General features: G+C 41.3%; 1 protein-coding gene across 2 annotated transcripts in view; it reads right to left on the bottom strand.

The window, feature by feature from the left end:
• Window positions 1-22: 22 nt before the first annotated feature.
• Window positions 23-14,675, bottom strand: part of SAMHD1 (SAM and HD domain containing deoxynucleoside triphosphate triphosphohydrolase 1) — a 51,999-nt gene continuing 37,346 nt past the window's right edge. Inside the window, exons 12-17 of one of the 2 annotated variants that reach the window (XM_023724828.1) lie at window positions 13,798-13,937; window positions 12,318-12,416; window positions 9,437-9,517; window positions 6,495-6,599; window positions 5,787-5,924; window positions 23-2,387 (exon numbers count right to left, since the gene is read on the bottom strand). In XM_023724828.1, coding sequence (XP_023580596.1) covers window positions 2,262-2,387; window positions 5,787-5,924; window positions 6,495-6,599; window positions 9,437-9,517; window positions 12,318-12,416; window positions 13,798-13,937 — 689 coding nt within the window. In that variant the 3' untranslated portion in view covers window positions 23-2,261. The remainder of the gene's footprint in view (window positions 2,388-5,786; window positions 5,925-6,494; window positions 6,600-9,436; window positions 9,518-12,317; window positions 12,417-13,797; window positions 13,938-14,675) is intronic. The other variant, XM_004370368.2, reaches the window with a different exon arrangement.

Here is a 14,675-nt window from a genome sequence, read left to right as displayed (position 1 = left end):
TCACTAAGGAGAACACCTCGGGTTTCAAGATGGAGATACACTCACAAAGCTTTATTGCAGCTGTTTCCCTCACCCAACTGAAGTAACCAGTCATTTTAACTTGCAGTTCCTTTACATTCTCAAGGTGACAATGTTCAGTAACTCCAGAGGCTAAGCTGTTAAAGCTTCCCTTTTTATACACATAGTGAAGATGTTTCTTAAGAAAAATTCAACCTTGTGAATGGTACACAGTTATCATAATCACAACAGTTGCAAAGAGCATAAAGTGCAGCTGCCTTATTTGTAACAAAAGAGGCAAACAAAACAGATTCAAGTTGTTTCTCAGAGCACAATGATACAATATTGGGACTACAAGATTCCAGAGTAAACCACAATGATTTAAAGGTAGGATATGCAAAAATTAAGCAATCTTAGCACAAAAAAAAATTACATTCTTGACCTTGGGTCTGGGCACACGAAGTCTGAGACCTGTAGTTCTCCCCTTAGATGTTTTAGAGGTCTTTGGCTAGGACAGCCATGACACCAGCACCCAGTATCTTGGCCAATCTCACTTGTGCTTCTATAAGCCCACATGTGAATGATATGCCATCTGTATAGCATCACTGTGGGGGTGGGGGAAGAAGGGTTTCAACTATTCTCCTATGGATTATGGTTAAACTTTAATAGTCTAATGAGGGATGGGGGGAGGGGTAATACAAGATAGGAGACATTCAAATACTTTCATCCTAGTGTCAACCGAACAGAACCTGGTTATACAATAGAAGGCAAGAGGACTCCCAACCCTCCATGGTTAACCTGGCCTGTGGCCTGGGTTCCTCCTGCTTATGCTGGCTGCTTCCTTACTCCTAACCTATCAGGGAGGCTTTTGTCAAGGGCGTGTCAAAGGATAAGATGTTAGGGGCCTATAGCTTCCATCCCCCACTGCCCTGCATCTTCAAGACCCTCTGAACATCACCAGCTTGGGCTCTAACCCCAGTCTTTGTCCTTGGTGAACTTCTGCAGAACTAGGGATGTGAGGAGGTTGCCTTGGCAGAGTGAATTAGTGCTCAACCATGGTAGTGCTTACTCCACTGCTGGAGGTAAAGAGAAAGTGTTAGAAAAATAAAGTTACACGGGGAACACGGAATTCACTGGGTAAGCACTAATCTCAGCATAGGCACCGCAGTCTTTGCTCTGACACCCATAAAATGCACTGAAATAGCAAAAATGAAGTCCCAACTCTGAGTAGGCCCTAAGGAATGTTCCTGTGATGACCTCTGATCTACTCACAAGGGAGTTACAGAAGGGAGGTCAGAGGTAAAGCCCTAGGAACTTGGGCAGTGAGTAGTCAGCAAAGAAAGAAAGAAACTGCCTGGGTCTGGAACCGCAACTGACCCAGAGAGCAGCCAGGTCCAGGGGGTCCCTCTGCCACTGAGGCTTCCAAAGGTGTTCTACGTCTCACTCAAGAAGAGGCCAGAGCCTGTACATCTTCTGAATAACTTAATCGGGCCTCTCAGGAAAGGGCTGGAGCCCACTCCTAGACCTCATCTCCTGCTGTTTACCCCAACCTGGCAGTGCAATAAGGGGTGAAAAGGGTGAGGAAAGGCGCCTTTCACTTACCTTTAGATGACATAAGGAGGGCTATCCTCACATTTATGGAGCCCTGGTGGCACACTGGTTAAGCACTCTGGCTGCTCATTGAAAGGTTAGAACCTATCAGCCTCTCCACAGGAGAAAGATGTGGCAGGCTGCTTCTGTAAAGATTTACAGCCTTGGAAACCCTATGGGGCAGTTCTGCTCTGTCCTATAGGGTTGCTATGCATTGGAATTGAGCTGATGACAATGTGTTTTGGTTATCCTTACATTTGGGGGTTAGGATTTTATGTTTAACCAAGGCTGTTCATGACAATTCCAGTTTCAAATTCCAATGTGTACCCTTGTCTCATTTCCAGATCTTAAAAAAAGAAAAACAAACAATCATTTGTCATAAGAGTTCAGAGTATATAAAAGAGTGGGTATTCTAAGAAAATAGACTACTAAAGGAGAAAGGTTTTAATTAATATTAAAAATAAGCAAGGCTATACTTTTCACAGCACGTATAGCAAGATTTACCTAATACTTAATGTTTCTTTGAATAAAAAATTACTTAGCTACAGCATGTGTGTACATTCAAAATATAAAATAAAAAGCCCTAGTTGTCACTAAATTTGTGGGACTCTGATCAAAGTCTCTAAATTAATGGTGTTGGGGAGAGAGGGCTTTTTGTCACATTTCACACAGGGTCAATCCTTAAAAAGCCGGACTCTTGGTTTGGGCGCTTCTTGGTGATGAGTTGAACTCTGGGCTAAATCTGGGCAATTCCACTGCTGTTTTCGAGGTGTTATGAGTGGGGCTATAACATCGCCATCCTAAAAGGAAGAGAGAGAAAAGTGGGAAATAGAGAAAAGCCAGTTACTCATTTTATTTCTAAGTAAAGGTCTCAGTACACATGCCTTTCTCTTGCAGATAGTTTGCTTCTAGACATACTTACTCTTGAGAAACCCCAAATCATATATATGTCCTGGGCTTGGCTCAAATTAGAAACACCACAGTCCTAAACAGTAACAGCCTTCATGGCAAAAGCCATCAGACTTCTTCTTTTCAAAGACGGCTGGAAGCATCTGCCAAGGGATGTAACAGTACCTAAGACTACCCAGTTTTACAACCTTCAACCTTCACACCCTTTCACAGAACGCAACTCTGCTCCATTTTTCCAGGAGCAAGAAGGGCTGTACTGGACCCCTGCTCCTCTCTTGCCTGGTCCTCTCTGTGATAAATGGCCCAGGTCTATATGATGGGAAAAAAGGGGAATGACACTATGTACCTGTAAAACATGAATTTTTCTCTGCAATCAAACCTACAACCTTGGCCCCATCAGCAGTAAGCTCCAGTCAAATGAGCTCCTCCACCCAAAGTGAGGGATGGCCTCAAAGTGAAGTGACACCATGATTTGAAAGCAGAGGCTTTCTAACGCCTGACTCTATCTTACTGTTCTTGAGCTTGTGGATAGATTCTCTTTGGTTATATGACGGTATAGGATCTTTGAGAGCCTCTATTATATTAAGAAAATAATGTCTGTGGTGAGATACTGTCCTTCTCATTTGCCTCTTTGTGCTCAGATTCATTTCCCACTCTTCCTCGGTTCTACTCTGCATCTCAGGGACTGTCCTGCAAACTACATTTCCTAGCTCCCAACCTTACTGACTTCCAGTTAGGTCTGGCCAATGGGAAGCACTGCTGGAAGATTAGAGGCAAGAGGAAGGCAGAAAAGCCAGGGTACTTCTCCACCCATTTCTGGGTCGGGCAGCAGTGGCCTTGACTCTTCTGTGATTCTAGCTTCTGCAGGTGGCCCCAGCTCGGGGACTCACATCACCTCCCCTGGTCCCTCCTACCCTAAAGGTGGTAGCAGCATCATGCTGTTGTCTCCCTGTCCTCTGTTGGCTCACTTACCTCTGCCAAAACTTTGTCTTTCTTCTCTCATATTAAATTTCTTCTGTTGAACAACCCAGCACAGGATCTGACTGACACAGCCATTCAGCGGCCATGACAGCCACAGTCGGAGGACCTATCTATCTCAAAGTCAGCAGTATTTGTCTTCAAACTCATCTCTATTTCTTCCCAATCTAATCTCAACTCTAGTGAATTTTATAAATGCAAACTTCAATATGTGGCTCCCCTGCTTAAAACACTTCAATGGCTCCCCATTGGTCTTGGTTTATAAGACTATGGATAATGCCCCAGTCTCCTTCCCACTCTATGCTCCTCCTCTAAATGCACCACTTCCTCATCTTCTGGCACACCCCTACCGTGCCTCTGCCTGAACACCCCAGCACCTCTGTGCCTTTCACCCAGCTAACTCCTTCTCACCCATGTTTCAGGTCTCAGCTTCTATGTCCTTTAAGAAAGCCTTTCCCGACGAACCAAGTCTTTTTTGCTCCAAGACTCTGTACTACCCACCTCAGAGCACTTACCATGCCGATGTAATTGTTATTTCCTTGTGTGTTTGTTATTCCCACCTAGAGAGAAATCCATGGGAATAAGGAACTATGTGGTCTTAGGTACTGTTACATCCATTGTACCTAACCTGGAAAATATACTTAACACAGGGTCTGGCAAATATACTTGTTAATTATGAACATACCTAAATTTCAGGCAGTTATCACCACACTGCTGATAACTTTAATAGCCTCTTGTCTCTCTGCTTCCAGTCTCTCCAAGTTCCAATTCATCTGCCACTAGAGTTTTGTTTCTTAATCAGTGGTTTAGTTTCCTTAGGTGTTACAGTACCTAAGACAGACATAGTCTCGGATTCCTATGCATCTCACTCTCGCTGGAGATAAACACCCACCCCCAACCCACAAGAAACCCCCAAAACCAAACCCATAGCAATCGAGTTGATTCTGACTCACGGTGACCTCACGTGTTACAGAGTAAAACTGTTTCATAGGATTTTCTTGGCTGTAATCTTTACAGAACCAGATTGCCAGGCCTTTCTTCCACAGTGCCGCTGGGTGGGATAGAACCACCAACCTTTAGGTTAGTAGTTGAATGCAAACCATTTGTGTCACTCAGGGACCTTAACAAACACACAAGTAAGTGGTAACTACAGTAGAGCATGGTAAGTCGTGAATACTCTGAAAGATTCCCTCCCCAATGCTCATTCGTAGCTGATTATCAAGGTTCTCCATAATCTAGTCTATTTTTCCCATTTAGCCTCTCACCACTCAACAAGAATTTTCCACTCTGGTTAGACTGGTCTCCTCATGGTGCCCTAAACACACTCAACTTGTTCTAGTTTCATGCCTTCATGCTGCTCTCATTGCCAAAAATGTTACCCTTCTCCCTGCTACGCACCCAGATGCAATTCAGCCTTCTGGATCTGGTAGAATCCTCCCTCTGTCACAAGGTTTTTCTACAGCTCTCCCAACTCTCTGAATCCTAACAGAACTTACTTGTATCATTCCCTCTGGCATTTGATGAAGTATGGACTTACTGGGCTACCCTTTCCTTTTTGTTCCCTTCAGCATCTGACACACGGATAAAAAGGCAACCATGGGATTATGAGGGAGTACTAGACTAGGAACAGAATGCTGCTTCCCACCTGCCTGCCTACTACACTCATTCATTCAGTCAACAAACATCAGTCACTTTCTTCGTACCAGACGCCTACTATGTGTAAGTCAATAAGGTACAATTTTAACAATATTCTCAACAAGGTTGACAATTACAGCTTGGCTCCTCTTCTCCTCAATTCTCTTGTTAGTAGAGAATTTAAATAGTGTACTAATATACCAAAATAACCAGGTTTGGGAATAGTACGTTTGAAATAATGAGTTACAAAGCTTATTACCAGTTGCACATGGCCCTAAACAACTTAACTACTCAGCTTCAGTAACCTTCTCTAAAAGATGGGGTCTACTTTCCCAGAAAAACATTTCCCATCTCCCAGGGCTACTGGGAGGACTGGATGAGACACTGTTGAGAACATTATAAAGTACTATTCGCATGTTCACCATTTTTATCTTTTATTATTAGGACAAAAATGATAAACAAAGCACCCACTCTCAACTGGTGTAGGAAGAAACCACTGGTAGATACAAATTCAGACACTTTAAAAGGAAAGCTTAAAGCGAAAGACTTCATTTTTAAAGCCATAACTAAATGACTATAATTTAAACGAGAACTTTTCAGAGGGTATGAAGGATTTCTTTTGGTTTTTAATTTACAAATGAAAAATTGTGCGAAGTATGTGAATAATAACCACCCACCTGTGGCTTGGTGAAACCTCTGATTACGCACCACTGAACAAAGTGTTGTTGTGCCGCATACAAACTCTTGTTATCGGTCTTCTTACAGTACACTCGAATCAGCTGCTCTGCAAATCTCTCAGGCAGAAGTTGTGAAACCTTTTTAAGGAAGAAAAGATTTCACTGTCACCTTAAATTCACACACTGGAGACAGATGAGCTTTTCCCTAAACTCCTAAGCGGCATTCTTGTTGTTATATGAAAAGCACCACACTGTTTTGCTATTTTATCTCAATCATAACCCAAAGAAAAGAATTTGTGATAGTTGTCACATTACAAAATATCCTATGATTTTATGCCAATTAATAAAAGACTAAAGTCTTGTATTACATGATTATATATAGACCACAGACTTTCATAATAAGATATGCAAATAAGCACATTTAACTTACACGAAGTCAACCATACAGCCCCGTCCTCTCACCAGATTTATAACCTAGTCTCTATGCCAAAAACAGTGTTCTCATCTATGTTTAGCAAACAGGAAAAGCTGGCTCTTAATATGGTCAATTCTACACAAAATCAGGTACACTTTGATTTTTTTAAAGATATGCCTTTTTTTTTTTCCTTACGCACTGACTTCAGAGCCTAACCTGCATGTAAAATGCAAATTTACTGTGATGATTTGCCAAATGTCACTAATATACTGTTATTATACCTAAGCAGTTACCTGATCTTTAGTAATTCTGATTGCTTTGTTGGGATCATTCTTACAATAGAAGCGAACGTGATCAATAGGATTCTTGTCTTCCATTCCGTAATCCATGTTGATAACCTTAATAAAAGCAATACATAAGTGATCACTTACACAATAACCATGAGAATTGACTTTGGGATGTAGGGGCATCACAAGAAAACGAGTAGAGCTCTCTGGAGGTTCAGAAGCAACTGTACTGTTAAGGTGGCTCACAGTGCAATAAAAATAACTCTGGTGCATGACCCATAGGGTTTTGTTTTGAAATCTGGGGGAAAAGAAAGTATATATTCAACACCTGCTATGTGATACACACTGTGCTGGGCACTACAGATACAACAGAGAAATGTTGTATACAGTTCCAGGTCCCACAGACCATGCAGCCTAGATTGAGACTGAATAAATACAGTAAAACCTGAGAAAGCCAGAACCTGTATAAGGTGGAAACCCTTCAGAAAAGGGAAACTCATTGGGTGTTTATGAGGTAGGATTCTTAATAGACAGTGATAGAAAAGTTGCAAGCACCCTGTCAAAGACAGAAAACTTGTGAGACTCAGAGAAACAAGGCAGTACTGTCGAGTTCCAGCCCTCACAGGTTTCACTGTAATTATATCTGTTAAAAGAGTTACCAAAGAAAAGCAAAGGGTGCTGTGAAACTATATAACACAGCACCTAACAGAGACTGAAGGAGGCCTGCTAACTGAAAGTTTAGTGGTTCAAATCTACCAGCAGCTCTGCAGGAGAAAAGACCTGGCGATCTGCTCCTGTGAAGATTACAACCTAAGAAACCCTATGAGGCAGTTCCACTTGTCCTGTAGGGTCGTTATGAGTTGGAAGTGACTCAACACCACACAATAGCAACAACAGAGTCTGGGATGTTAGGGAATAACTGGAAATGTTTTCCTGTGAAAGTGACTTCACTAAGTGAGTAGGAATTAACCAAGCATAGGTAGGAAAAGTGGTCCCTCAGTGGCACAAACGATTAAGTACCATTAGCTGAAAGGTTGGCAGTTCGAATCCATCCAGATGCGCCTTGGAAGACACGCCTGGAGATCTTCTAAAAGATCATAGCTTTGAAAACCCTAGGGAGCAGTTCTACTCTGCACACATGGAGTCACCAGGAGTCAGAATGAACTCGACAACTAACAACAAGGTAGGAAAGAAAAGAATTCCAGGTGGAAGAAACAGCGCTGAGAAACAGATGACTGAAAGCTGGATTTAGCAACACAGAAGTCATTACTGATCTTGACAAGAGTAGTTTTAGTAGTGAAGGTGTCAGAAAAAAGGGTCAGGAGTAAGCGAGAAGTAAAAAAGAGAAGATTAACTCTCTGAAGTTTGGTTGCTAAGAGGAGGCAAGAGAGAAGTACCGGGAGAGGGATATGGTACCTAGGAAAACTAAGTGGGGACAACTTTTCCACAAGTTGCACCCTGAAGCAGAAGAGAGGAGTGAACAGGAGTGTGGTGTTTGTTATTTTCTTAAGCTGAAAGCCTGTTTAACTGCTGATGGGAAAGTCAAAACGGGAGAGGCGAGAAACGACTGTAAGATTCAACAGAAGTTATGAGGCAGTGGGCTCGACAGCTGCACGGCCCAATGCAGTGGCCACCAGCCAGGTTTTTTCTTTTTTTCTTTAAAGTCACTGACATTAAATACAACTTTAAAAATTAGTTCTTCAGTTGCAGTAGCTGCATTTCAAGCGGTCAATAGCCACATGTGGCTAGTGGCTACTGAAATGGAGAGCAGAGATATAGAACTTTTCCATCACCACAGAAAAGCTCTGTTGGGCCGTGCTGTGCTGCTCCAGATAGCCAGTAGAAGGATTACCCTTAGCCTCTGATAAGAGGAGACATTTCCCTACGGTAACAGTGGGAAGGCTCAATACAGCTGCAGGTGGAGGCAGGCTTGCTTATTTGGTGGCGGGAGTCTGAGGGAATTATTACCCAAGGGCCTATGTTTTCCACTGAAATCAGAGGCCAGGTTGGGTAATTTACTAAGAGTGAATACAGATGGCGGTTGGAGGTTTGAGGGAGTGAAGTGGGTTTGAGAGACTGGGAGAACTGTACTCAGCCTGCTGGCCGTACTGAGGACCCAGCTAAAGTTAGTGACCATGAATTTCTAGAGATGTCAGTACAGAGATTTTCTCCAGCAGCATTTATCTGTCCAGATACAGACTGGGAGAAGTTTAGATTCACAGGGGTCATTCGGCTTTTTGTTAGGCAGATACAAAAGAAGGGCAGGGGAGTTAAGGGTAACCGCAGAAAGTGACTGAATAAATGGATCACAGAATCTATAAGTTAGATTGGGAGAGAAATAAAGATGGAAGGCCGCTGACAAACACAATAAACTGGAGGTCCTGATGAGGTAGGAACAAGAAAGTAGGAGGAAAGGGGTTTGGGAATTGAGAACAAAAAAAAAAACCAAACCTGTGGCCGTCAAGTTGATTCCAACTCATAGTGACCTTATAGGACTGGGTAGAACTGCCCCATGGGGTTTCCAAGGAGTGGCTGGTGGATTCAAACTGCCAAACTATTGGTTAGCAGCAGATCTTTTAACCACTGTGCCACCAGGGCTCTGAATAGAAACTAGGTTTCTTAAATTAGTAGTTTTAGAGGGAGAGTAATTTCCAGTGTTGATAATATTCAGCAAGTATTGGCTGAGGTGGAGTGGATGAGGTCACTGAGGATGAAAAGATCAAAGAGCTGGTTGGCCATGTGGATTATGAAGTCACTCAGGATAAAGGCAGGAATTAAGAATGGAAAGGAAGATTCTAGTCCATGGCAAATCTTCAAGTAAGAGGACAGTAGATGGTAAGAGGGTGGGTATGGTTTGAGGATGAAAGCATCAGAGGACAGGGGTCTTGGTAGGGTCTTGAAGTGGTACTAGGGAGCAGGAGGACTGATGACCAGGAATGTCTCCTTACCCTGAGGAATGGGCTTTTCATGAAGGGGCTGCAGAGGAAGCAGATTTTCAGGGGACAACCAGGTTGCAGTAAAGGCAGAGTCTGAGGATAAGAAGAATTTGTTAATTATGGAGTGGAAGTTCCAAAGGTTCCATGGACAGGTTTTATGGAAATGAATCAGGGGGAAAAAAGACAGTAACCTAGGGATGATGGTGTGGAAGGGAACAGATGGTTTTTTAAGAGGAGCTTACACTGTGAGAGATGACTGAAGAAAACAGGTACATGATGTTTGGTAGTCATACTGCCTTTAGCCTGTGAGACAAAGGTGGGCAGTGGGATTCAGTTGTGGCCCACGACCGAGACTGAGGAGTTGAAGTACACAGCCAGCTCTCCCATCCTCTGCGGTCTACTGCATCCCTTCACCTAGAGGGGAACAGCTGCTCAGCCCTCCCCATGACCCCAGAGCTGGTGTTATCACGGGCCTCTCTCCTGGGTGTTGTTCATGCAGGGAGATACGTGCTGCAGCCTTGACACACCATGGTGAGGTATGAACACTAACCAAATTCTCAGCAATTTTTAAGGAGTGCCATTAGCTCTTTGGTACTTATTTCCATGGCTTTAGAATATGAATAAAAGGCAATCTCTATTTTCTCCACAATGTATCACAGGAAACTCCTCCCTAAATCAGACTTGCTAAAACGTATTTTCTCAGAAGGGTAATTTGTAATAGTTGGGGATCCCATTCCTAACCAAGGACTCAAAAGCAAAAAAGCAGCTACAGACCAACAACTATGAATCTTTGTAATAATTCTACATAGTAAAGTCACATTTTATATCCCATTACATAGTCATAAAATTTACTATACACGGTTCTAAAACGAGCTACATATGGTCAAATGCACCACATAAATACATGCACACTGTCAAACTAAAACCGTGATGCTAATGTATGATAATAAGACATTTAATTAGCAATTTTACTTGCCTTCTCAGGATACAGGAAGGAGCCCTGGTGGCACACTGGTTAAGACCTTGGCTGCTAACCAAGAAGTCGGCAGTTCGAATCCACCAGCTGCTCCCTGGAAACCCCATGGGGCAGTTCTACCCTGTCCTATAGGGTCACTATGAGTCAGAATCGACTCGACAGCAACAAGTTTGTTTTTTGGTTTTCCTCATACTAAAATGCAAAGTTTTATTTTTTCTGATTATGAAACTCTTGTACCATGCTCACTGTAAAAAAAATCACCTGCAATTCCACCACCCAGGTAGAAACAATGTTAACATTTTACCATTGATATATCCAGCATGTTTTCAGCATGCTCATTGCATACACACCATGTATATAAACACATACATTTAAAGAAATGTACGTAAAATCATATTGTATGTACTGCTCTTTAAAATTATATTATAGGCATCTTTCCATGTTAGAAACAACTTTTAATATTTGCATTATCCCACCGTATTCCCTGTTGATAGATATATAAATTTTTCCCCCTAATTCTAAACTATGGTAATGACACAATAAATATATTTGTAATTTTTCTACAAAATTGATTATATCCTTAGGACAAATCCTTAGAATGAAATTGGTGGGTCAATTAAAATTTTAGAATGTACTTCTAATTGGGTCTCTTGCCCCAACTTACACTCCCATTTTCATGTACCTTTATTAATAGAGAATTTTATAGTATTTTTTGTTCTTATAAGTCGGATGGTAAAAAATAAAATAAAACCTCACTGCTGCATTACTTTGCCTTTAATTGATTACTGGTAAAGTTAAACTTCTTTTCATGTCTAACAGCCATGTATGTATCTTCTCCTATGCATGGCCTCTTCAAGTTAACTGTGACCCTACGTGCATTAGGAAAAAAAGCAGACTGGGGAGTTGAGTAGAAGTAGCCCACTGCATTGACAGTGATACAGTCCCTGAAATAAAGTACTGAGGGCAAGGGCAGAGAGTGCAGGGAAAACATTCTGGGGAATGAAATTTTCCATGAAATAGAAAACTGCAGCTTGCCCTGCAGATTTGAGGCACTTCAACCAGCAGCCAAGTAAATAAAGACTCAGTCCAAGGGCAATCCATTAGTTGTATCCCTTGGCAAAGAATGGATCTGGAGAGATTGCCCCTCACTCAAAGATGTGTCAACAAGAAAGTAACAAATGAGATGCTGTCTTGTTTCATCTTTAGCCTTCTCCACTCACTGCATTAGTTTGAAGACATTGACTGGAATGTTTTAAAAAATGTTTGTTTTTTTATGTCAGTTTTCTATAAAAAAATTTCACATTGTTATAATCATACTGTACCTATAAGGGGGAACACTGTCCTGAGATTTCAGAAGAGTAGAACTCTGAAAAGAATTTCTCATAGGAAACAGAAGAAAACTGTTTGGCATTCTCATCAGAGAATGTGGCCTCTATGAAGATAGAAGTCAAAGTCTTTTCCTCTGTGTGTGTGTGTGTGTGTGTGTGGGCGGGCAATTTCTTTTCTTTTTGGTGCATTAGGTGAAAGTTTACAGAGCAAAGTAGATAACCCATTCAACAGTTTGTACATAAAGTGTTTCATGGCCTTGGTTTCATTCCCCAAAATGTGTCAGCACTCTCCCCATTTCCTTTTGTCCTGATTTTCTACTCCTTCCTGCTATCTTATCTTTGCTTTAGGGCACAGGGTCACTATGAGTCAGAATTGACTCAACGGCAGTGGGTCTGGTTTTTTTTTTTTTGGTATTAGCCATGTGATCACAATTATATTACAAATATTGATAAAACATGTCAAAGAAAATTTAAAAATTGTATTTTCCCAATTTTCTATAATGAACATGTAATACTTTTATAATGACAGGGACTTTATCTTATAAAAAAAAAAAAAAAGTCTTATTATGTTATCCGGCTAACTACTTACATCCACTATGAAATCTTCAGCCTTCAGTTCAGCTTGCAGCAATACATCAGGACCAGGTTTAGCATCAGCAACCTCTTGTGGAAGAGATTCATAGTTCTCCTAGAAAAGGCAAGACTCTTCATGTCAGAACTCAAGTTTTTCATCACTAAATGTTTACGCCATGAAGGTGTTCGTGCTCTGAAAATGACACACTATGCTAGAAAAAAATGGGTAGATAACCCTAACAAATATATAGCTCCTGCCTTTGCCATCCTTTAAACAAGCCACATAGAGAATCTGTATAACACATTTTTCATATTTTGAAAAAATCAGGTATTAACCTATTAGTGAACAAAAGGAGGTAAAATATTACCCAGGGAAGTATTACGAAGTAAAATGTGGTTATCAGTATGACTCGTGTTACTGGCTGTCATGGATTGAATAGTGTCCCCCAAAAATATGTGTCAGCTTGGCTAGGCTATGATCCCAGTATTATGTGGTTGTCCTAATTTTGTGATTTGATATAATTTCCCTGTGTGTTGTAAATCCTAACCTCTGTCTGTGGTTAATGAGGCAAGATTAGGTTATGTTGAAGAGCATTAGGGTGAGATGCAACACCATTACTCAGGTCACAGCCCTGACCGGATGTAAGGGGAGTTTCCCTGGGGTATGGCCTGTACAACCTTTTATCTGACAAGAAATAAAAGGAGAGTGAAGCCGCAGAGAGAGACCTCATGGCACCAAGAAAGAAGCAGCGAGAACAGAGCATGTCCTTGGTCCCTGCACTGAGAAACTCCTAGACAAGGTAAGATTGATGACAAGGATTTTTCCCCCAACTGACAGAGGGAGAAAGCCCTCACTGGGAGCTGGCATCCTGAATTTAGACTAGTAGCCTCCTAGACTATGAGAGAATAAATTTATGTTTGTTAATGCCATCCACTTGTGGTGTTTCTGTTACAGCAGCACAAGATAACTAAGACATTGGCTTTCTGGCAAAGAGAAAGACCTTCAACAGCAAGACAGGAAAATGGATACTGGAACTATATAAGACAGATTATGTGCAATTGGGAGAACCTGATATATTGTGAAGTAAATTAAGTAGTTAAAAATAGGTCCTCAGAGTATCAATGAAGGTCATATAGATACCTTATTTTGAGGTCCCTCATCCTTAGATCCATTTTCCTGCCTTTAAATTTAGACAAAATTTGAGGCCCCCTTCTCATTTCTGGGATGAGAGCAAAGGTTTGGAGTCAGTTAGATCTGACTTTGAATCCTGGCTCACTAACTGTGCTTCCGTGAGCTATTTAATCTCTCCCAAGTCTCAGTTTACCCATCTATAAAAGAGGTCTAAGAACACTGCATTCTGTAAAGATTAAATGAGAATGAATGTAAAGGGGTGAGTACAGTGTCGTGCTGTCACACTTGGTTAATGGTTTTCTCTTGGAGGACACAGATCATGACACCTTTCAGTACTGGAAAGGTGCTTGATAACTCAACTTACCTTTTTAATCTTTTCTTGTCCCATTGGCTGAGTCTGACCCACATACTTGTATAGTTTTCGGCTTTCGATTTTTTTTAAAATCTCTCGTGCAATGTCCAATTTGGGATCAGTAGAGTATAAAATCTCTAGAAAAATGTTATCTGCCAATTTGATGAAATTTCAGTTGTATTAAAATGAAAAATCAAGATTTAAAAAGATATATACTGTTGCACTCCTGAAATGATTTCAAGTAGTACTTTCCAAATATAGACATATTATGATTATATCTGAAAAATTTTTTTACAAGACTAAAGTGAAAAAAACCTTTTAAATAAAGTTCCAAAAACAATATGTATACTACTGTTTCATGAGAAACTATTTGATCTGTAAACCTTCACCTGAAGTACAATTAAAAAAAAAAAAATACCCCCCCAGCAAAAAAACAATGTTCCAGTCAACATCTTAGATTTGCTTCAAAATAATCCAGTAGAGACTCCTCTGACCAGGATCACAACAGAGGGTTCTGGACAAAGCTGCAGAAGGATGTAGAACAAAATTCTAACACACACAAAAAATACCGGATTTACTGGCCTGAAAGCGACTGGACAAACCCCGAGAGTATGGCGCCCAGATACCCTTTTAGCTCAGTGGTGAAGTCACCTCCAAGGTTTACCATTCAGCCAGGGATTGGACAGCTCCATAAAACATAACGGGACTAATGAGGTACAGCAGTGCAGGGACAAGGACTAGAAGGCAGAAGGGGAAAGGAAAGCTGGTGATAGGGAACCCAAGGTTGAGTAAGGACAGTGTTGACATGTAGTGGGGTTGTTAACCATTGTCATAGGGCAACATGTGTACTAACTATTTAATGAGAAACTATTTTGTTCTGTAAACCTTCA

The sequence above is a fragment of the Trichechus manatus genome, unplaced genomic scaffold (genome assembly GCF_000243295.1).
Source record: "Trichechus manatus latirostris isolate Lorelei unplaced genomic scaffold, TriManLat1.0 scaffold00008, whole genome shotgun sequence".
Taxonomy (NCBI): Eukaryota; Metazoa; Chordata; class Mammalia; order Sirenia; family Trichechidae; genus Trichechus; species Trichechus manatus.
The sequence above is the reverse complement of the archived record's forward strand: the minus strand, read 5'-3'. Positions and strand labels throughout refer to the sequence as shown.